The 24,779-nt window shown below is 46.6% G+C and overlaps 1 protein-coding gene across 1 annotated transcript in view; it reads right to left on the minus strand.

The window, feature by feature from the left end:
- The window catches only part of LOC126535855 (beta-1,4-glucuronyltransferase 1-like), a 40,450-nt gene that overhangs the window by 5,120 nt on the left and 10,551 nt on the right, over nt 1–24,779 (minus strand). Inside the window, exon 2 of the mRNA XM_050182693.2 lies at nt 4,832–6,046. Within this exon, the coding sequence (XP_050038650.1) occupies nt 4,832–6,028 (1,197 nt within the window). The 5' untranslated portion in view covers nt 6,029–6,046. The remainder of the gene's footprint in view (nt 1–4,831; nt 6,047–24,779) is intronic.

Here is a 24,779-nt window from a genome sequence, read left to right on the forward strand (position 1 = left end):
GACACTGGAAAAGACACATATATACGGCCTCTGCTGCTTATCCGCTTCCAACACAAACAAATGCGCACAGCGGTTACAATAAGCGGTTGCAAACGATACGTGTGCTGACAAACAGAAGGGCCAGGCTCACGAAAATAGCAGGAGACGCTGCGTAGGACGCTCTGAGCGCATGCGCTTCCTCTCTCTCTCGCGACACGGCGCTGACCGAAGCGCCGGTCGACGCTCCCGTAAGACTATTAAAAATAGAGGACAGCTGTATTCATCGTGCGTATACACGTGCAAGCGGTTGCACAAGTCTGACCAGAAATGCTTGAGAGAGAAGAGAGTAGAATTTAGAAAATATTTGACCGCATGATTGATTTAGAGGAAGCTATATAGAGCTCGGAGACAACTCAGACTTGAATGCAGGGGTTTAACGGGATAAAACCACGATCCGATTATGAGGCACGCCGTAGTGGGAGACTACGGAAATTTGGACGACCTGGGGTTCTTTAACGTGCACCCAATGCACGGTTCAAGGGCGTTTTTTTGCACTTCGCGCTCGCCTATAGATGCGGCAGCCGGGATTTGTTCCCGCGCCCTCGCGCTTAGCGGGTAACTCCGATTCCCCTGTTCAAATGCATGTGAAGAAATGGTCTCCGTGGGCAACAGCGTAATCGATATGAATGAAGTTTAAATGTTGCACTTAGGTAAGAATAGATTTTACCGCGTACATGCACTCAAAGCAAAATTTGCATTTACTGTGTTAAATAATTTTTTTTTTTTATAAAATGATGCCGAAAATCGTTAAGTTACAATATGACGGCACATGTTCGAAAACGAATAAATGCGGAATACTCGATCGTGCAATCGTGCGTCGATCGCGATTGAAACTCCAGTGAAAGCTCCCCGAGACAAATGCAGCGGCGACGGCCGCTGCATCTTTATTTACTTATTTATGCGTGCGCGCGTAAACAGGAAGATGCTTGGCACAAGACGGCTAGGCATTTCCTCACTTGCCGCGCACGTGCACCATTGGCGGCGGCTAGTGAGACGGGGCTTTTCTAAACCAGAGAGGTTTTGCTAGAATACTCCAATTGATACCAGCTATAGTGTCCAATTAATTTAAACTTTTTTTTATTTTTTATACTTTATTTTTTAAGCCCAATACCACTTTTAAGTCTGTCGTGTACAGCCGGGTTAGACCCGCACACCGGGACGATTGCTCGTGACGCATTTTTCAGTAGGCCCAGAACAGGGGCGCTCTCGAAGCTGCTCGAAAAAACAAGCGGCTATAGCATCTGTGGCGCCACCGAGACTCGACCCAACCCTCGCGAGAGAAATTTGAGAGATGTTCGCATGTCTACTAAAAAGAGAGGAATATGGGCAAATATCCGCGGCACAACCTGCCATACCTGCAAAGCTTTTAAGACTGAATTTCTGCAAGTCACGTTGCGCTTCGAGGTCGTCATGATGATGGCTATCCGTCCCGTCACTTCGCACGAAAGGAGACGGCATCAAGGCGCATGTGGCCAGAGCACGTTGGAGAAGTTCTACTGGTTATACTTCCCCCCTTAGCACCGTAGTGACCAGGCCGCTGCGCACTATGCCAGGACTTGCGCAAGCTAAATATAAAGAAGAGGAGCGGCGATTGCTGCCCTATAATGTAAAACAACAGCGAGAATGCTGAAAGGTTAACATCATTAGCCCGAGTGCGATCCTTCATTTAGAGCAATCGACCGTGTTACCTAGATGCAGCGCCGGCAGTGTCGTGAAAGAATAACGACTCCACCCGCGGAGCAGGTGCAGCAACGGGGAGCCTATTTATATAAACCTGTGTATCGATGCGTACATTCTTGCACTCCCTGGCCTCAGCATTTGTTGACGCTGCATGGTAACGCTGCATGGCGAAAGAGCATGCAGCGCAGTTTTTCTAGGGACATATAATAACACATTAAATTTCGTTGCGTTTACGATGCCTATCGGACAGCATTAACGCAAAGCTGTCTGAGAACTGACGCTTAACGAGACAAGGGTGGTCTCGGCGCGTGGAATTCTGGAGCTCTGTCCTCGGGAAAGCAAAGTCGGCTTGTACCGTGATTTTCGTTCAATAACGAGCGGGTATGCGCAGCTATTGTGCGCATACAGCGCAGCTGTCAGCGAATTCTAGCACGCACAGAGTCGGTGCCAACTCAAAGGTAAAAAGCAAAATCAAAGGGAGATGGAGTCCCAGCCACAGAGTTTCCTACAATCATTATTAGAGGGAACGCTGCTATCGTTCACCCACCGTGGAAATGATGGGAAGTACATGGATTTGTCTAATTTTCGTGCTTGTGGCTTCAAATGTTTTTGCGACTTCGTTTATTACGCTTTATCTGCCTTCAGTCTCCTAAATGTCAGAGCAACCAATACCTTTCCAAGTGCAGGATAATCTGCGAACACACACAGCCGCTACTAATTGCAGCGGTTCAGCCTGTCCAGGTGGCCAAATCGAAAAGGACCAATCGTGTCAACGCGCTGCTCGCGAGAAATTCACGAGGGGGTTCTATGGCTCATGTTGGTGAATGCGTCCGTGGTGGAATGATTTTAATATCGGGTTTCTGTGCTAAAGGTGCTGCGTTATAATTCTACCGTACGTCGGGGAATTTAAATCATGTTCATTTAACTATTTATTACACAGTAATTTGTTGAAAATTACGAATTTACATGGTCACGATGCAGTTTGAAGCCAGAAGGACGAAGGCAAGTTCATGTACTTCCCATAATTCCCATGCTGGCGGAACCGTCCTGGGACGATTGCAGTGCCCGTAGACACTATGGCGCCAGCGTTTCCGCTAGTAATTATTGCATGGAACATATGGTCCCAGCGAATGCGTTGACATCTACGCACAAATATGCACGTGCGTGTGATGCACGTGATCTTCCCCAAGTCCTCAGGGCGCGTGCCCGAGAAAGTGACGTCATTTGAAGGCAGGATCCTGCTAAGCAGTAACGAGAAAAGGGCACTAAGCTCCCGGTGAAGCATCGCGCCCGATACTTCCAAAGCAAAATAAAATTCAAACATACCACGCGCTGTGGGAATCAACGTTGTGCGAAGCATTTTGTTGGTAGCTGGCTACCCAGCATCGTTTGGGACTGCGCAAAGCGTTACCAGGCCGACCAACGTGTTCGCGCAAGACGAGAAGCTCTGTGTCTGACGCGAGAGCGCGTTTGAAGAGAGCAGCAAGACGATCGTTGCCCCGATCGTGCGACGACGACGGCACGATTTCTGCTCCAGTCCTTCGAGGCGACCTTACTACATGCCGATTGTTGGGTTATACACAGGTACTGTATGAGCGTAAGCGAGAGAGACGCGAATTGTGACGTCAACAGCGACTACGTGTTATGAAATCGTACGTATACCCGTGACGATTACACGTGATGTATGTAAAAACGACGATGGCATTTGCCCTCCGGCGACGAAACGGCAAAATCTGTTTGACCTGGGCCGATGATGAAGGTGGTACAACGTCGCACAATTTTTTTTTTTGGTAGCGCTAACTGCTACAAGGAAAGTGCTGGGAAATGTGGGCCGCCCTCGGTGATTGTGCAGTTTAACACAGCGCCCCAAAGCGCGAGTGATCATGAGGAAAGAACGCAAGAAATTGGCACGTGACGCACGCGACAAACGTCTCAAAGAGCTATAATATAGTCGGCTTTGGCACATGAGGAGCAGGCGTGCGATCGTGGCCTGTTTATAATGGTGTTAAAACATTGCGCTGCTGTGTTCGAAGGCAGCGGTTTTATTCCACTGGCAGCAATGAATTCACTTATTAATCACAAAACCAGAATTAGGACGAATAACTGAAATTTCGCATGCCTCACAAGCTCAAGAAGGCCTACGTCTACTCCATAAACCGAGAATTAGAGCCCTTTTCCCTCACAGTGTGTCGAAAGCTTGGTCTCACGGGACCATTCGCGATTTAAATAAAAAAATGGTAGGCGAGCCTAATCTTTGACTTAGGTGTCTCTTAGTGGCACTCGCACCACGGCGTTGGTGTTCTTTAGGTCAATCTTAGGCGAACGTAACGTACGAAACGAACTCAGAGGCAACTGTTTTCCATTAATTAGCCGGTTAAATATCATGCCACCTTCTTAAGTGCGACGTCATTAGTGACGTCATCACTTCCGCTTTCTATTTCCGGGTTTTCAGGAATTACGCCAAAGTCGTGCTCACTTGGCGGGTCACCAAAGTCTACGATTTTGTGCTTTGGTGTGCGGTAATCAGTGATTTCTAATTCTAATTATTCCAGACACTTCAGTAGCTCAACTGGCGTTATGCCAGGCGTTATGGACACTTCATAAGTCGCAGTGATGCTTGTCCGAATAGTGAATGCTCTCAGGTGCCAGAAACACTTGCTCACGTATTTTTTCATTTGTTCTTCATGCGCGCAAGAACGGCAGAATCTGGTCACTTTCATCGCAAACGCCGATAAGAAGCCGCTATCAGACGGGTTTCTTTTGGGTCCTTGGCTTAATGCAAATAAGGCAACTTTGATTACAAGTGCCGCTATAGCATTTCTACCAGCCACTGGGCTAGACGCCTGGCTTTAGAGGTGCCACAACGTTGTGGAGTTGTTTATACGCACTTCCTTTCCTTATCATCATCATTCGCCAGACCCCCCCCCTCCCCCCGTCGCTTTCCCCAGTTCCCCTTTCCCCCATTTCCATTCCTCAAACAGTCCTTCAGTCACCTGCTGGGTCGTTCTGAAAACACAGTCTTCCAACCCAATGACCTACATTCGCATTCAAATGCCAGATCACGGAACGATGCGCTAAACTGGCCGTGTTTGTACAGGACGTGCGCACTGACCTGCGTGTTGCGCGTGAATCCGTAACCGACGAACCTCTCGTCGTAGCGGGGCACCTCCTTGCCGGCCACGTAGAATGGCTCGTAGAAGAACTCGTAGTGCTGCACCCGGTAGGCGGCGTGCAGGCCGTCCTCGGTGTGCGGCAGGGCCTCCCAGGCCGCGTGGTTGGTGGCGTACTGGTTGAAGACGAAAGACTTCTCGTGGAAAGGGCGGGCCTCCCTGCGGCGCACCATGGCGAGCAACTCGCGCTTGGTCCTCGGCACGGGCACCATCTCGCGCGCTTCGTACGTGGGCACCACAAACACGCACTTGGCACACGGAGGCCGGCGGCCACTGTTGGCCGAGGCCAAGAAGTCGGACAGCTCGTCCCACAGGCCCGGCTTGGGCATCACGTCGATGTCGACGACGAAAAAGTGTTTCTGCGGCGAGCAGCCGTCCCGGGCCACGTTGCGCAGGTGGTTCTGCGGGTAGAGCATCTGCTTGACGCTGCCGCGGACCACGCGGGCGCCCTCCGAAGCCTGCAGCGCGCGCAGCAGCGAGGCGTGGCCGGCGCACGAGAATTCGGGGCCGCCTCCGCTACCGCGGGTCGACCAGGGGACGGCGCGCGTCACGTTCACGCCGACCGGGAAGACGAGGTCCACGCGCACGTTGGCCCGCACGGGCTCCGAGCAGGAGCGCAGCAGGGCGAGGTAGGCGCGCAGCGCCTGGAACTGCGCTGCGTTCGGCACGAACACGGCCAGGGACAGGGGTCCGTTCCACAGCTGGGCCAGTTCGACGAGCGTGTGCAGCCGGTCGAGCGAGCCCTGCGTGGCCAGGCACACCTCGCCGGCGTCCGGCGAGCCGAACTCCGCGTCGGGGGAGAGGAAGGAGCGCGCGACTTTGTACTTTCTGCTAGCGTCGAGCTCGGTCGCGTCTTCGTCGAACTTGAAGGGGGTCCGCCGCGCGAGCAGGTCCAGGATGTGAACGCCGCGTGCGCCGCCTGCAGGAGTCACCTCGTCGTCTTCGTGGGCGGCGGAGCCAGCGCGTCGTTGCTGCGGGGACGACGGAGGGGAGGATCCGCTGCGGGTCGATGGGGAAGGGTCGAGCCGGTTGACCACCAGCAGGCCGATCAGTTCGCCCAGGACGAGGGCACCGACCACGATGAGGCCTAGGGGGTATCGGCCAAGGCATCGGTTTCCAGGAAGACATGCTCTTCGCATCACCGGCTACGGGATCACCTGTGTGGACAAGTGTGCGCGACCATGTTGATGTAGTAGACCCTCATTATTATTTTTTAATAACATCGCGCAAGCGTCTACCGCACGGCATGGGAACGCCCTGTAACGGCGCGGAGCGGTGAGATCAGCGACAGCATGCGCAAGCGCACAAAACACTCTCCAGTGCGAGTATCGTTTCCTACGCTGTTCGCATTAGGAGAACACACGCCCTGGCAGGGTTATCTGCGCAGTCCTGTTTGTGAAAAGCCGGTGTGAGAATAGGAGTAGATGTTCCATCTGCGATGCGCTTCGCACTTTTTTGCTGAACACCATTAGAAGCCCGCGCATGCGCCAGGGAATAAAGATAAGAGGAAATAACATTTACGAGCACGTGCGAGGTATTGTCAGTACTGTAACAAAAAAACAACAACAATGAAGCCTTCTGGGTAAAAAAAGGCAGCGCGTGTGGACTCCTACATAAAGCGAACAGCATAGCAGAGAGCATTTGAAGGGAAACTGTTTTGCGTGCTTACGCATATCCTTGCCGTTTCTCGCGGTTATGAGGCGCAGATATGCCGTGCGGTCTAGAGTTTTTGTTTCAGAAGAACTTCAGTTTGGCCTAGTTGGCGTTTACTGCATATTATATTGACCGCAAGTAAAGACGGGGACGGCGGAAGAGTACACAATAACGACACGGGTGGTATCAGCAGTATCGGGCGGTATACCACCCGTGTCGTTTTTGTGTTCTCTTCCGCTGTCCCTGTCTTTATTTGCGGTCAATATGATATGTAGAGTTACTGTACACAAGCTCTCCCTAAAGGGAGCCGATACAGTAACTCTAGTTGGGTCGGCGCTCACGCGATATTACTATTAGAAAATTACAAGGGTGTACAGGACGATGTTCTTTCTTTTTTGTATCTTGTCCGCGAATGCCGGCGATATTCATGAATTTGGCTTCGATCAGAGGGATATATTTTATTTACAAGAAAAGCATAGAGGCTGATTTCAGCTGGTGCGCTCTACGTATATATATATATATATATATAGAGAGAGAGAGAGAGAGAGCCTGCTACTATGCACTGGTGAAGCGAGGAAGGGGAGGGGGCCAAAGTATAGGGATGATTTTTTTTATGATGATGATCGTCAAAAGGGATGGCGTGGATGAGTGTGTACACACATTGCACAACGGCCCTACTAAAGCCGCAAGTCCGATGCCGTGGCATGCAGAAACTCGAACGTTGTTATTGCCCGATAACATGACAACGCGAGGAAGCGAGACCAGACCGACAGCAACAGAACGTTATATCTCCGTATCTGGGCAATTGTTGCTCAACTTGAAAATAAAAGAAAACGGCCGTAGCTCCTGCCCTCGCGTTGTTCCGCGCGTTTTTGTGCTCCTCAAGTATTTTATTGCGATCAGGGCCCTTTGTCGGTGCGCAAATGTTCCGTCTCAAAAGAAAAATAAAGGGATAGAGGGAAATTGCGATGCCTGACACTGTCAAGCGTTTTTGCCCGCGCGCTCACATTTACTGCCTATACACCGGACGTTCATTGGGGAATAGGGACGACGAGTGAGATGTGGATGTGACGCAATGCACAGCCCGACGAACATCAGTCGCGAATTGTCTGCCAACAGAACAAGCAAGAAACGTTGACGCAAGAAAGGGAAAAACTTAAAGAAAGCTTACGGGAGCACGTCTTCCTCAACGTCCCGCGCGTACTCCCGATTCCGGATGCACAGGCTTTGTGTTGCCTTCGAAAAACGGGGACCGCCCTTCCTATACGGAGCGCGCTTAAAACGACCATTTCCTTGCCAAGCCACGGCCATGCCACAAGGCGACGCCGGAACTAGCGTGCGGGGAGCACGTGCCTTATTCCCCCCCCCCCCCCTTCGGGCCAACGCCCAAGAGGAACGCCCAGTGTCCGCGCCGGTCAGAGAGCCACTCCCGATCACCCTCCTCGCCTCTTTTATTTCCTCCTTTTCGTGCCGCACGCATTGATCCGGCGCACGTATAGCGGCCGCGACGTGCACCCGGCGCCCTGAACGCGCGCTTCCTCGGGCCGCGCGGCGAGCGAAGAATTCGCAAATGCGAGCGCGGCCCTTGGCGCTAACGATCCGGCCGGAAATTGTGCGCTATGGAGCGGTGGGCGCTTCCAAGTTCGGTGCACGGAGCGAGGGGTTCTGTGTATACGGGGCACGAGGAGGTCGTCGCCCTATACCTGTCCTGGTTTGTCAAGGATGGCGGAACATCGCTGTAATTAAGTGCAACGGTGGAAAGGCAACAAATAGTTTCGACATAAACGTCTTTCCGGATGTGTTTTGTCGGAGAAGAACTATATCGCGAGGGGGACAGATCCGAACGTTTAAACGCGAATGAATGAGTGAGATGTGTGCGCATTAAACGTGAGCAGGTATTGCTTGCAACTTAAGCCGACACTCAAGCTATAGCTCGATAAAGGAAGCGCAAGAAGCAGCTCGCCAATTTAGTAAAATCTGAAACAAGAAGAAATGTGATTCGCGACACCTTGTGTCCGTGCCTCATTTGAGTGTGACCCGACTACTGCGCATAATCCCAACAGCATTCGGCGACCACTTTGTATATAATTTGCGTCAGAAGTTCGGTTAAATAAAGTTTGCTAACACAACGCCATGAATTATGTTTTTCTCTCTGTTTTGAAATATCAGACGCGCAGATAACGGCACTTGTGTTTATTATTTGAACGATGCAGGTGATGCAAGCGCGATGTTGAGGGTGCATGACTGAAACGGCACAGAAGTGCAACGAACTTATTGGTAGCAGGCTTGACGTTGTTCTTGATGGACAATGCGCCTAAGTATCGACGCACTAAGTATATATAGACAATTAAAAAAATTCTTCCCCTGCTTTTTTCTCATCTGAATTCCTTAATACGGTAGCTATTTAAGTTTGCATACATTTTAAGCTTTTTTTTCTTTAAACGATATCGCGCTCGTTGTATTTCTGCTTCTTCCTCCTACGTGTATGCACCCAAATTTCGTTCTACTCCTTCAGTCGGTAAATGAATAAATGGTGATAATGATGACGACGACGACGACGATGATGATAATAATAATAATAATAATAATAATAATAATAATAATAATAATAATAATAATAATAATAATAATAATAATAATAATAATAATAATAATAAACAGCAACAACAAAACTACAGGAATGCAAGCTTATGCTTCCCCAACATTGGCTAAAATATGCCACCGTGACTGTGGTTAACGTATAGGAACGAACGTCGCCAACGAAATTGGGAGGCAGCTCGTCGTACCAACCAGCGCGTGCACAGTAAAGAAGGACGCCTAAGTCCTTGACTGGACAGCTTTGCTCAAGATATTCTTCGTATGTCCGGAAAATTGTGGGGGTTATCCAAATCGTCTCTTCTGCCGCTGTACCACGCACTTTTTGTTGGATACCTCCTCTACAGTGCGCCTGTACTTTCTCGGATTAGTACATTTGCCGTACGCACACTTGAAAGTGCTCAGGCTCGCGCACTAATAATTTTCCTAGGACTACCTCGATGTGCTTCTACTTGGGGCACTATTGCAGAGGCACGCGCTTGCCCAACTCGAGTTTATCTACATGAGCCATTGCAAGTGCATCTAAGGCTACTGACTAGAGACCGGAATCATCCGCTGACGAACGCAACAAGCATACGGTCTGACGCCGCCTACTCAGAAGTCGTGTTGTCGCAACAAGATCTACTGCCATCGGACTTCGCAACGCATGACGTACCAGAAATTCTACTCTGGACGATAGCAAAGCCGACGGTAACTCTCTCAATCCCCGGAATAACGAAGAAGTCGAAAATGCCGCTTGCTGGGCTCGAGCATTTCGCGCTATCCTACATTACTTAGATGTGTGGATATACAGAACATGTTTCTGCAGATGGGTTTGTGATGCAGACTTCTTCCGCGGCCGCTTACATGGTACCTGGAATGGGGATCACGCAACGATTCAATATAGGACACAAAACATAGTCAACAGCAGCTGAGTTGACCGGCGTACGAGAAGCAGTCCGCTGCATACCGCAACAAAGCCTCGAGAAATGGACAGTGTTCTGTGGCTCAAAACAGGCACTGCAACTCATAAGCAATTACAATAATCACAGAACCAAATATAGTCCTCTAGCTTATGACATCATGGCTCTGCTTGCTGAGGCGGCTCAATCCGGGCATACCATCGTGCTGCAGTGGATTCCAAGCCATTGGGGAATAGCTGGAAACGAACAGGCTGACGCGGAGGCAAAAAAGGCACACAGTGACGGGAAGGTTATAAAACTTAACTTTTCACGGCATGACATCAACCCAATGCTCCGCAAGTCCATCGAAACCTCTATGGCGCGGCAATGGGACAACCCCGAACATCTGCAAGAGCGCCTCCATACTCTTGACGCTGGTTTGCGATTCCGGCTTCCGCTTCGGTTGCGGAGAGGCCAGAAAACACTCATCCATCGATTACGACTCGGTGTGGCGTGCACTCTTCGGTACCTTCACAAGACTGAACGAAAACGGGATGCTGACTGTAGCGGCTGTCACACTCCCGAGACAATAGCTTATATACTTTGCGTGTGTCCTCAATATGCGGCCGAGCGAAGGACACTTAAGTCAAGTGTTGACTGCTTGGACTCCCACCCCTTTCCGGAAGAAAATATTTTAGTTAGCGTTGTGAAGAGTTGACCATGCCCAACGCACCGTAAGATCACTCTTGAACTTTCTATGTGAGACTGGCTTCGACGGTCGTCTCTAGAAACTGAGACGTGAAGGCGGTGCGAAATGTGTTTGCGCGATAACGTTTTGTGTAGACAAGAATGTTCCTATGTGTATTGTGTCTAAAGCGCGTATACGCGTATTGGACAACATGTAAATAGTACTTCATTGTACCATATACACCTGCCACCTGCCTTTCTCTGAATCTCCCATTTCCCCTTATCCCAGTGAGGAGAAGTAGGCTGGAGACACGCTCTCCAGGCCGACCTCTTGTCTTGTCTTGTCTTGTGTCCCAGACAGTGGCGCATACCCACTATGGGGGATTGGCCAAGAAGCAGGCGGTTTTTCGTATGCTTATAAGTAAAGCAAAACTAGATTTAAATAGTGCAGCGTGGGACTAGAACTGTAATTTAGACGTGTGATGAAAATATTGTTAAGAATTTTGATAAAATAAGTTAACGTAAATAAATGAAATAATAGAAAATATTGATAATTTTAGAAATTCAGCAAGGTACTCTTCTTGTCTCTCTAATAAAATTGTAAATTGCAAGAAAAGCATCCCTGTGGCTGGATCCCAGTGAGGTCGCACCAAAAGAAAGAATGGTTGGCGAGGTTAGCGATAGCCCAAGTTTGGTGAATGAGTATACTAATAGTTTTCTTTGTCTTAGAAAGCGGCGGCAGGAGAGAAAGTAATGTTCGATAGTTTCAGGTGTACTGCAAAAAGAACGTAGAGGGGACATAGCGAGACCAGACCTGTGTAAGTAAAAATTTAGAGGAGATATACGACATCTCAATTTTGTAAAGGAAATTCCAATTGTCTTGAAGGACACCAATGATTATTCCATGGGAAGCCAAGATGGTGGAAATCAGAAGACGGTGTTAGCATGGATGTTGCAGAGTTTTGAGATATAGCGAAATTTCTGTACCTAGCCGCGGTGACATAAGCTGATGTTGACAAAACAGATATGATAGGGCCGTTGAGGGATGCCCGTGCGAGTGAATCGGCCATTTCATTTAAGTGTAACCCATGATGTCCCGGTACCCAAAGCAAACATACTTTCCGTAAGTACGGAGGTACCATCGAACGAAACGTTCTTTGAGTTCTTGTATCTAAAGATGCAGTTAGTGCTATACATACAGATAGCGAGTCGGTCACAATAACAGCTAATGGGTCGTTTTGGTGGAGTTTTCGTAACGCTAATATAATCGCTAATAATTCTGCTTGAAATATAGGTGTGAAATCGGGAAGGCGAAGGGAGTAAGACCATTGTAGAGATTCAGAGAAGATCCCCACCACCCACTCCTGCCTTCTCATTGCACACAGAAGCGTCAGTAGCTATTACATTTTCAGTGGTTAGTTGGTGTAGGTGGTCATGTAAGATATTAATTAAATCTCGCCTTGGTAACAGTTTAGCATGATTCGGAAATATGTCCTCGAACTCAATGTTGAGGTCTGTTAAGGCATCATTTGAATGACAAACTTGTCGTATGGACACATCCAATTGTTGTAACTGTGCTTGCAGATATAATGTCTGAGGACTGTGGAATCTTGACCGCGATACCTGAAAAAACTCAGATTGTTCAGTGATAAATGCATATTGTTTACGTCTTTTTAAAAAGTAATAAATTTTTAAAAATGTCTGAGCCGTAAGCATGCGGAATCTGCAATCTAGGGTGGGTATATGAGCTTGCTGATATAAAACAGCGTTGGAAACAAATCTAGGTAACCCGAGGCATGACCGTAGAGCTTCTCTTTCTAAAAGCATGAAAGGTTTAATTTTGTAGGCGGGGCCACCGGAAAATATTACGCAGCAAAATTCTAATATGGGCCGAACATACATTTTATAAATAATCAGTAAGGTATCCCTGCGTAGTCCAGAGCGGCGGTGGCTGAGCCGGCGAAGCATAGCTACGGCTCGTTCTGCCTTTGTTTTAATATGTTCAATGTGACTGCGCCAGGTGAGTTTGCCATCGTAAATAACACCAAGGTGCCTGACTTCGTCAACTTGAGGAATGATTTCCTGTCGGTATTGCAAAGATATATGTACCTTTGCAGTGAATGGGAATACTAAGACCGCACTTTTGCTAATATTCAATGACATACTTAATCTCTCTGGCCATGTCTCCAGCATTCCTAAGTAATTTTGCAACGACTGTTGTAGAGAATATATATTGCTTGTGGACGAAAAAAATTCGGTATCGTCCGCATGAACATAAACATGTACTTTTGGAAACGAAGGAATGGTGCTTAGCAAAATGTTAAATAATATAGGGGAAAGAACGGAACCCTGTGGTACACCTCTTGTCTGCTTGTGTTTAGACATCGAAATACCGTGTTGGTAACAATTAAACTCTCTATCCCTTATAAATTCATAGATCCAAGCGGTTATGTATTTTGGGAAATTCGTAGAGTGAAGCTTATCGAATAGAATACAATGTTCTACAGAGTCGTATGCTTTCGATACATCTAGCGTCACCAAAGCTGCGTACTCTCGTTTGCGGCGAGCAAGTTTAATGCGGCTCTCTAAATCTACATGGGCGCACCATATGGAGTGGCCCGGACGAAATCCAATCTGACAAGGACTGAGAAGGGTATCATCCTGCATAAAATTTGTCATACGGCCGTGAAGAACCCTTTCTATTAATCTGACGACATTTGAGGTAAGAGAAATTGGTCTTATGTTTTCTAAGTCAAGTCCAGATGATTTTTTCTTTAATAGTGGGATAATTTTAGCTACTCTCCACTCTCTTGGAACCCGTGAATTCTTGAGAGAGAAATTTATTAGGTTTAGTAGGTCCTGAGGCGCATAATCAAATAAAACTTTTAGCATTCCTGTTGTAATTTCATCTGGACCGAGGGCTGACGCCGGCAACGAATTAATAATGCCTTCAAGCTCTGTCGCTGTTACTGCTACAAAGTCGTCTACCAAGGGAGGTTTCTTTAGTCCTATCGGTACTTTATGTGTGAAACGTCGCGTAAGTCCTTGAGCAATTTTCTCAAGTGATTCTGATAATTCTTTTGTTGATAGAACGACAGATTCGACGTTCACGGGGGCCGGTATAGCTTTGCGAGATCGAAGAAATTTAAACAGGGCTTTTTTATTGCTAGACTTCGAAAGGTGTGTGTAGTGCCTGGAATCGTAATCCTCCTTAGCTTTTGAGACTGTTCATTTAAATATGGCAGCTATATATGTATAATCAGCCCAATTAACAGGACATTGGTTGTATAAAAGCTTTTTCCATGCAGCTTTTCTACGTCTAAAACCTCGCTCGCACTCAGAATTCCACCAGGGACAATATGACCCCCCCTTATAATATTGCACAGCAAATTGAGCTTTTTTTAATGACTGTTTTAGTATTGAACATAGGGTCATTGCTTTAATATCCCTCTCCATGACCTCCTGGGCTTGTAAAGCTAATTTTAAAGTATTTAAAAATGTTTCGTAGTTAACAAAAGTGCGCATATTATTATCTAAACTAGTTAACGGAGTAAGCAGTTCAAAAATTACAAGAAGGTGATCACAGTGAGTTCCGGAATCTGCAGTCTTCCAGGCGGTGACAGTCATGCTCGGGATAGCAAACGTAAGACCTAGGGCAGATCGTGACTGACCACGAACGAAAGTATGTGCTCTCGAATTTAAGCAAGAGAAATGATTCATTAAGACCCAATCCTACAAGCGTTTGCCACAAGTGTCCGTTCGGAAACACCACGATACATGATGAGAATTAAAATCTCCCACTAATATGATGTTCTTCTGACTGCGAGCAATAGAGGTATCTAGATAACGGGTATCTTGCACTCCAGTGAGGAAGTACGTGTTAATTATAGAAAAAAAGGTGTGCAACCAGGTAGTATTATATCCAGTGCTAAGATTTCACAGTCTGGGGACATTATCTGGTATGCTATAGTAGCTCTATGGCAGATTTTTGATGAGACAAACAACACTAAACCACCGCCTCGGTATAGGCGATCCAATCGAAAACATCGGAAATTTTTTAGATGAAAAGATTGACCAGCAGCAAGCCAAGTTTCCTGTAAAATAATAATATCTGGAGAATATGTAGAAATAAGATATAATAAATATTTTGCGGCCCACAGTATGGAACGACAGTTCCACTGAATTACTGTTACAAGTTCCTATGGTGAATAAATCCGAGCAGCAGAGACTGCTTGGTCTAAAACGTTCTCTTTTAAGAAGTCCTTCTTAGTCGGAATCTCTCTTACGTACTTTTTTGCCTTGGAGTTGATGGGAGAGCTAGATTTTTTCTCTGTCGGTGACCTTGTTCGTTTAAGAGATCGGGGGTCCATATCTACATCTTGATTTTCCACCCCATCTGTGTCGGAGAGACAGATTTGGTCGACTTTCTCAGGAATTGATGGCTTTGGTGAATCGTTATTTGTGAATGGCTGCGCGGTCGATATTTCTATAGGTGGGCTCCGCGGTAGACCCGACACCGGATCCTCAATATTGGCTTTATTAGTTAGTTGAAGCCACGGAGTTAGTTGTGAGGACAGCACCTGAACAAGGGAGTCGGTGAGATTTGTCATGATGCGCTCCATTGCTTTCTCCAACGCCTTTTCTACGGAGGCTACCACAGCCTCAGAGATTGAGCTCTCCATAGAGAACGTTTGACGGGCTGTTATACCAGCATATCCTTGAGTCCTGCTCATAATTTCTCCAATGGCCTCACGATGAGAGCATCGACGTCTGTCAATTATTTCGAGGATTTGTACTTCTTTTGACCTTGCAGGGTAATTAGGTTCATCTGCAGGGTGGGGACCACTGCAAAGGCAGCAGGACTCATTTCGGGAAGAACAGTCATTTGAATGATGATCTTCACAAATTCGGCATCGTGTGCTAAACCTGCAGCCTTTTATGGAGTGCCAAAAACCACCAGCACTTTAGACACTGAAGGACACGAGGTGATAGAGGCCCAACTCGGTATATCAGCGGCCATGCCTTGATTTCCGATGGGTGGTTCATTCCAGTGAAAGTAGCTATGTGTGTTTCAGTGGGCATGCGCTTATTATCAACGACACAGCTGCAACGATACACAGAAATCACGCCTGCCGCTGAAAACATTTCCAAAATTGCTGCCGGACATAGACTTATGTCGACACCGCGGACTAGGCCTTTGGTACATGCAAGGTGATGAGGAATAAAACTGCTCACCGGATGTGTCGCAAAAACATCGCACTTCAGTAAATCTTGAACACAAGCCTGGTCTGACGAGCAGCAGAGAATGCCCCCTCGGTCAAACTGTCGAACCTCTGAAAATTGGCCGATGCCATCCGGAGTTCGGTTTGAATTGCTTTGGAATTCTTCATGCGAATCACCCTGCCATCACTCGGAACCAAAACCACAGGTACGCTGCTCGTCCCACTGCGTAAGAAAAGCTCCACCGGGAAATCAGAGTTAGGAACAGAAGCCGACCAGGAGGAAGCCTCCTGGCCTGGCGATGAGAGTGACATTGCAAAGAAATAGGAAATTACACTGGAAGGTTAACAGATATTGAAACAAAAGGTCAAAAACGATTACGTAAAAGACACAGATTAAAAGAAAACCGCCAGCTACTTGACCAGAACCAGTGTTCGGGAGCTCAGGCACCAGGCCACGTCAGCGCAGCGTCGTCGCCCTCTCTTCCGTTCTCTTCATTAAAATATCATCTTCCTCTTGCTCCTCCTCCCTGAGCCCTTGAGTCAACAGAGCTCATTTCCATGAGAATGACACCGTCGAAATCGGGAGACTGAAGAAGCAAGGCAAGATACGGGTACACGCAAGAGCGCGGAACAGCAACTAATTTCCAGTCCCCATGAGTGGGTATGTGCCAATGGCATTAAGATCATCATCATCATCATCATCATCACCATCATCATCATCATCATCATCATCATCATCATCATCATCATAATAATAATAATAATAATAATAATAATAATAATAATAATAATAATAATAATAATAATAATAATAATAATAATAATCATCATCAAATTGCAGCGCGACAACAGAGCTAGCCAGCCGAAAAAGGACCAACACAAAATATATCCATAAAAGTGTCAATATATTTAGCGGGTTCTAGCCGTTCTTGAATGTTTATATAGTGGAACCAGAAAAAAAAATTATTCGCGACAGTGCAGATGAACATTAGCGGATCCCAAATGTGCGACGAAAGGGCCCGAGCTGCGGGTTTACACAAACGCTATCGCATCAAGTGGCTCTGCGGAGGCAAGGAAAAATTTTAAAGAAGAAAAGTGACACAACTTGGGTTGGTGTCCAATTGTTCAGACGCATAGCACTGTACACGGCGTCACCGGGGTGACCCGTGGTCTCTTTCGAGGTATTTCCACGTCCCCATGTTCCTGCATGCGATAGAACGTTAGGAGTCTTCTCACGTTGCAATTCTAATGTTTCTTAAATATGCATTGTGAACAGTTTCTATACACGTGTAAAGATAGGGTGCTGCAGTTCTTACCGAGATTAGGCGACGTGCACACAGGATCGTTCGCTCTGGTACATTAATTCGCGCGCGCAATGCACGGACGTTAAACATTACGGCTTTCGCAATGTCCGCTTCAGCTTTGCCTCGTTTTCGCCGCGTCGTCTTGATGGAGGCAAGAGAGGTGTGCGGAGATGAGGCTGAGGGTGAACAAATCTGAAAGTGGGCACTGGACAAGACCCGATGCTTCCATCGGAGTCGAAAGACAATTTCTGATGTGGGAGCGGGTATCTTCGGACAAAATTAAATGCAGCATGTATATTGATCGTGGTTTTCCGAAGGCTGTCGTGGAGGCGCTGCGCGTATAAAATTAGAGTTACTGCAAATATATACAAAATCAAGAAGGGAGTCGACATATGGAGTAGCATACAGTGGTATAGAATTTACATGAACAGGGATGAAGTGCCTCAGAAGGGCTGGCCTACGTTTCGATAGGTGGGCCTATCTTTGTCAAAAATATATAGGCCCACCTTTCGAAACGTAGGCCAGTCTTTCTGAGGCACTTTATCCCTGCTCATATAACTTATATACCAAAGTGTGCGTGTATGTACGGGATACAAAGAACTTGGTCGATAGGTTAATCCGTTCCCCTCGTTAATGTGGTCATCGTCTGGTGTCTAGTGTAGGCGAATCTTGGTAGTACCTTGTTCAAATAGCAGAGACGGCCCGTCCCTATCAATCTAATAAGCATCAACGAATTAGTGGAGTGCAGCGCAAATTGGCCTGTTGCTGCTACCAAAGTAAACAGCTCCAAACGATAATGTCGTTGAGTATAGTCATGGAAAATGTCCGATGACGAAGAAGGAGTTCGAGGGAAATAATTGCGCAAAAAGGTGAAGCGGGCCGGTAGAAAGATGCTAATAATAAATCGTTTCTTCATTACAAAAGTTTCATTCACGTTTTCTTTTAATAGAAAAAAAAAGATGATTGTACATGTTAGTTATACCCAATTCATTTACGATATTTCTCTTGACCTAGCAAATGAACGTCGTTTAACTGTCTAGCCAAAAGCAATATTTCTCGTCCTCTTTTGCGGTGAAATATAAATAAGAAATGAACTCATAAACTAGTTCATAACAGGTCATTGAAAAGTCTTCGGGAACGCGGCGCATGCGAAAATTGCGGCGCATTCCAAACTCCACGATATGAAGCGTCAGAAACGGAGGCCTCCGGAGAGCTGGCAGCTAAAGGTCTACGGGAGAGAGGGAAAGGCAGAGAATAACGCCATTCTCTGATCTGGCATACGTCGAAGGCACGCGTCTATTTAGCTGCCATCTGACGGCAGAATATACCAAACAATTTTCTTGCGTTGGTCCAGCATCCCGCCTTCAGCATTTTGCAAGCCTCTTCTAGAATCTTGTATTAGTATGCAGGAGTCAACGGAAGCCAAAGAGTCCAACAAAAACTGCAATCTGAAACCCATCCGCTAAGGAAAGATTAAAGATGGGTTCGGGGCTGAAAGGGGTAAAGGACGTAGCACCATGGTGTGGTGGAGACAGATTCGATCGGGCAAGATGAAAATGGCCGAAGAAGGCGTCACGTACGATAACTTCGTCTCCATCGAAAAAAATAAAGACAATATAAAGTAAACTAGTGGGAGAGCAATTTGCGAGGGATGGCGGATGGAGAATAAGGCGGAGCAAAGACGTCACATCTACACGGCTCGGAGGCAGTTGCTATTCGTACACATCACTAGGTATCTTTCTGATCTTTTCTTACATTTGACACCACAGTGCAGTGCTCTAGAAGCTAGAGCTAGCGTCAACCAATAAGGGATTTGACAGCACACGGTCGCTGACTAATCATGATAGACGAAAGTACGAATAAACGAATAAGTTTCCAAATGAACTAACTAACTAACTAACTAACTAACTAACTAACTAACTAACTAACTAACTAACTAACTAACTAACTAACTAACTAACTAACTAACTAACCAACTAACTAACTAACTAACTAAAAATCAACCAACTTACTAGCTGACTGACTGACTGACTGACTGACTGATGGATTAATGAAGAAACTAGCTGACTAAAGAACTAACTAATTAAAGAAAAATGACTGAATGAATGAAATGTGCTTTGTTGTCTTTTTTTCCTCAGTGGCTATGGTGTTTGGCTGCTGAGCACGAGGTCGCGGGATTGAATCCCAGCCACAGCGGCCGCATTTCGATGGGGACGAAATGCGGAAACATCCGTGTATACTTAGATTTAGGTGAACGTTAAAGAATTCCAGGTGGTCGAAATTTCCGGAGTCCTCCACTACGGCGTGCCTCATAATAAGAAAGTGGTTTTGGTACGTATTACCCCATAATTTTTTTTTCTTCCATACCGAAAAAATTGTGCCTGTAACAAATAGCTGCTACTAAAAATTTGGAGGACGCTTATCTTCGCCTTTAAAAGTGGACCGCGATAGCATTCAAAGATCTCTGACTGCTTCTCACGCTTCCCGGAAACTGCAGCTTGTGTAGTCGTAATGTTTACCGGGAAACGCTGCCGGAGAAGGCTATGCACGAAGGCGAGCTTTCTGGATGGTAGAAACGCGGCCTATTGCGTGGAGCGATCCCGGAGATAGTGCAAAGCCGCGCCAAGAAAATTACATAATTGTCAAGTTTCTGTTATTGTTTTGCACTCTTAATAATTCAGTCTAAGAATATTTAATATAAAAGGCATGCGCTGTGTGTGTTTTATTGTTTCATGACATTTGTTTGTGGGCTGTCATTCTCAAAATTCCGAGGAATAAATTTGGCAAGAATGTATGGCAATATAACGCGCATATACCGCATGTCATGTAACAAGGCCTGACATATACATATACCTAAATATATACGGTAATTTTTGCTCACGGGACGCCAACACCGGACGCCGACACCGAAATGGATTGCAAGAAACACTCTCGACGTATATACGAGGGTGAACAATGCAGACGTGCCAGTAATATATATATATATATATATATATATATATATATATTAAAAGTAAGGAAGACGGAAACGACTATAGCACAGGCTTGAAGCAGATGCAAAAGCTTGAATTAGGCCCCTGATTACGACCGACCCGAACCTCCGCAACACTGCGCGGTTCTCGTGAGGTGTGCCGTATACAGGGGGCACTCCCGTTTCTTGCTTGACTGCTTTTGACTTTTTTTTTTCCTTGGCCATCATATGCGCGTTTGGAAGCACGAGCCAGCCGAGTTGCTGCAGCGATGGAGCAAACGCAGCGTACATAAACAGCAAAAAAAAAAAAGGCGGAACGCCAGAAGAACGAAAGAAGAAACCAAACAAAAGAGAAACAAACGATGCCTCGAATTCTGCGCATGTTCGGCAGGAGGGACCTCATGTAGTACACGGCGTGTCCAGCATGCCCGCTGAGCCGGTTGGGTTTCGCTGCAAAGCACGACGCAGGACGTTATGAGGCGAAGCCAGCCAGCCAGGAGCTCTGCGCGACTCCAAGGCGGATTGGGGGCAGTGGGGAAGACAGAAGTAAATGTCTCGCGTGCAGCAAAAGGCTGTGACGGGAGTCGCATCGATTAAATCGGACACCATCGACCACTTCGGAAGTGTACACCGGTCACGAACAATGGGAATCGCTCCTGATCAATGCCGCTCCCTTGGGTGCTGCCTATACCCCTTACCCCGTTCTCCTTTCCTTTTTGTCTGGCTTCATTTTCTCGACTCGCTTTCCGAAACACCAGCTGTTGGGACCAGATCTCTGCGATTTCCATCGGCGATGATGTATGACCTGTCTCGGTAATGGACCGGGGATAGCCCAGCGGCGTTTTCCAGAATGTTGCACCCCCCCCCCCCCCCCCGCGCAACGTGGCAATTTTTCAGTCAGTTCTTTCTCCAATCTGTCTATTCCTTTTTAGAGAAATGGGCCTCGCGGGTAGTATCCGATGTGTCTGCGCTGTCTACGACCTTTATGAAAGCTTCGTAAACGAGATTTAGAAGCTTCGCAAATGTGTGCAAAAGAAGTGGAGAACTATGTACGTAGCGCCACAGAAGCGCATATAAAACTTGCGTCTCTCTTACACTCCGTTCCATACACAGCAGTGAACGCTGTAGAAGCTACGCAAGAAGTTCGGTCAAGAAAAGTTATCACTCCGCTCGTTCCGTGTAGGCTTCGCTGGGCGTTCCGTCCATGCTTCGCTGTGCGTTAGCAGCGTTCGCTCGCGCGAGCATGCATGTGATGCTCCTCGCGACGGGTTGCAAATAAAGAAACTGGAAAAGAACAAAAATAAAAATGATCTAGAACAACGCATTAACAGCCCTGTACCACAATGTGTTTGTTTCTAAGGATTAAAGCGTGTTTCATTCAGTACTGAGTCTATATATATAAAAAACTGTTGCAAACAATTGCTGTAAAAAACATCGAACTATATCCACGTGCGAACGAAGGCACTGCAAGAAGTCTCTCTAGCCTCCATAGCGTTGCCTGCTATGTATGGAACGATGTGCAGTCGTCGTGGACCACGGTGCTGTGTTTGATCATTCCTTTTTTCGGCGACGTCACTGACATACTCGCAGCGTCGCATGTATTACTTAGACACGTTGACGCTTTTTTTTTTCCCCTCTCTGTTCAGAGAGAGAGAGAGTGTCGCGATGCTCGGAAGCTGAATGCGCCCCCACACTGACAGTCGCGGCGCTTTATTCCTATATTGGTGGAGATTGTGTCATGCCTACGAAATTGGCACGCGGACGGTCTTTCATACGTCAGTCGTCACTGCGTTCAGAGCTGTCAGCTGGGAGAGTGCGCGGCAGCAAATAAGCCTACTTCTCTGCACGCAAATCTTTTGAGTTTGTGTCCAGCTGCTTCGCGCATTAAAGAGGCGAGCGGGGGCCTTCGCACTGGCCTTTTTTTCTTTTTTGCTTTCCCCGGCACCGCTGAAGTGGCCCTTGAGTAGAGCTTTACAATGGAACATTGCCGATGTTCTCGGCCGGAGAACGCACACCTTGCATGCAAGCAGGAAGCGAATTATTCCTGCACCGCATCAACTGCGTGTCACACCGGTACGATCTTCTCGTCGATGCTCCATGTGACATTCCTCTCTACCAAGACTTCTTACGTGGACAATCGTAAGTTCGTAGGTGATCACGTTGACATGCGTACAGATTTTTCGCAACTTTTTGAACGCCAGGCGATGTTTAGTGGTAAACGCGTACGGAGATAATCGACAAGAGAGCCTTTTAGCACAGCGTTACCATTCTACCACAAAACACTTACAGCCACGGTTTTACCGTTGCAGCTTACTCCCGAACATGCATGCGCGATAAACCCTGTACAACAGCAGGCGTTGGCATGCGCTGTCGTACCATCATTGCCGTCTCAACTATACTTGTGATATTTGAACGCTTAAGCAAAACTGCGCCGTGCGCATGCAAGACGCGGTTTAACAAAAGCGTGCGATGGCTAACAGCTGGCAGAGACGGTACCGGTACGCGGTATCGTCGCGCGAAAGCCGCCTGTTAGTGCCGACTAAGATGCCGTCTGAGTTAATTATGTCGTCTGTGATCATTAACATTTGTCCCTTTCCAAATGCGGACTGTTTAACGAAACAAATTTCGTTGTGTAAATGCATTACATGTTATTACGAGAGCTGGAAACTTACTCCGCTTCCCTACAGTGTGACACCAGAACTTGGAAATCCGATATCGCTGCAGAAGCGCTTGTAACACGTATACCAAAACTACAAGAGGACGCAAAGCTCAACACCAGTTCTGAGCTTATTAAGCAACGACAGCCTGCGAAATAGCTCGATAGCCTTATGTTTAGAAAAGTTTCAACAAGAGACGATACGAACACTGAGTCACAATCACGGCACAATTCCACCAAGACGATAACATATACAAAAAAAAAAACGAAGCGTTGTACACACGGCACTTTTTCAAACTAGTGTCCGAGACCTCACTCACTAACATATAACCATATAGACCCACGGAAAAGCACAGTTACACATAAACTAATTGTCACATTCACATGTATAAAATGATGTTCAATACATACAGTGTACGCAATGGTTATGTATACAATGATGATGTGACAGAGACACTTAACATAATTTTGTAGTGCTGCTATGAGATGTCTATATACAAAAATAATCATATATACGAGAGCACGCACACACAGAAATCACGGACACCAACATTCCGTGCACATTCAATGAATACTTTTGATGGCCTGGCTACAAGAACCGTATCTAAATAAAGAATCCGATGTCGGCGTCGGATGTCGCTGGGCGAAAAATCATTGCTGACCACAACTATGCAGGCCTTCCGCGTGATGCAGAGACGTTACTGAACTGAACTTTTCAAGGTAACATGCGTCAGAATAATCGTAAAGTACAACCTAAGCACTATATCTAAACACAAAATAGGGACACGATAGCGTCGGATTGTAATTTGAAGATACCAGAAAACATATTTCTGTTACGTGGAAACTCGGAACACGAACCCCTTTTCCAGCATTTCTACCATTCATAGAGCAGCTATGGCCACCGAAATATGCGCACGCCGGCGAGCGCAAATCTCAGAGCGCCATGGTTCCTTACCAACACCTCTAGGTGGCGCTCGCCTCCACCGCACCGCATCTTTTTTCTTTTCTTTCTTCTTTCTTTTTCTTTTTTTTTTACCTAGTTCGGACGTTAGGCAGTATAATAGCATGAGCTTGGTGGCACAACGCACCGCACCGTTCCAAAGGGGACGCTTATAACATCCATCCATTCATCGCGGCCCACGCAAGAGCCCGCGTTTCTACTAAAAAGCGCGACTTCGGGCATAGCGTACGCCGCCAGCGTTTCCCGGTAAAAATTATGGGTTACATAAGCTGCAGTTGCCGGGAAGTGACTATGAAATCGGGCAATATGCCACAATGAAATTATACACCACTAACCAACAACAAGGCGTCAAAACTCCACCGGCGGATTCAGCCTATTTTCTGCCTCCTTTTCTGAACAGTAGGCAGGCGTTATGCTCCTTCCGGTGGCGGTTGCCAGCCTGTTCATCGCTTTCCCTTTTCTGTCTAGTGTGTATATGTTATCAAAACGAATAATAATAATAATAATAATAATAATAATAATAATAATAATAATAATAATAATAATAATAATAATAATAATAATAATAATAATAATAATCGATCAATCAATCAATCAATCAACTGTGCTTATTAAAGTGTCCGTGAACAACCTCGAGGGTCTTGGTGCTGGCGCACTCGGCAAAACAATGCACTTGAAGAACAATGCAAGCTCACACAAACACATACACACATATAAACCTGCGCACACATAAATATAACAATTTCGCGAATAAAGATTTTAACAGAACATAAAATGCGTACACGAAGAGAATACAAAGCAAAAGAGGAGAAACAGAAAAAAGGGTTACAGAATGACGGAACACACAACAGATATGAGAGCTTTTTGTTCAGTTATTGAAATTCTTCTGCAACTCCATTCAGGAAAATATTAAAATTAGGCATGAAGATATCCAGGCACTCTGAATGCGCGTTATATGTC

This window comes from Dermacentor andersoni, chromosome 4 (genome assembly GCF_023375885.2).
Source record: "Dermacentor andersoni chromosome 4, qqDerAnde1_hic_scaffold, whole genome shotgun sequence".
Lineage (NCBI taxonomy): Eukaryota > Metazoa > Arthropoda > Arachnida > Ixodida > Ixodidae > Dermacentor > Dermacentor andersoni.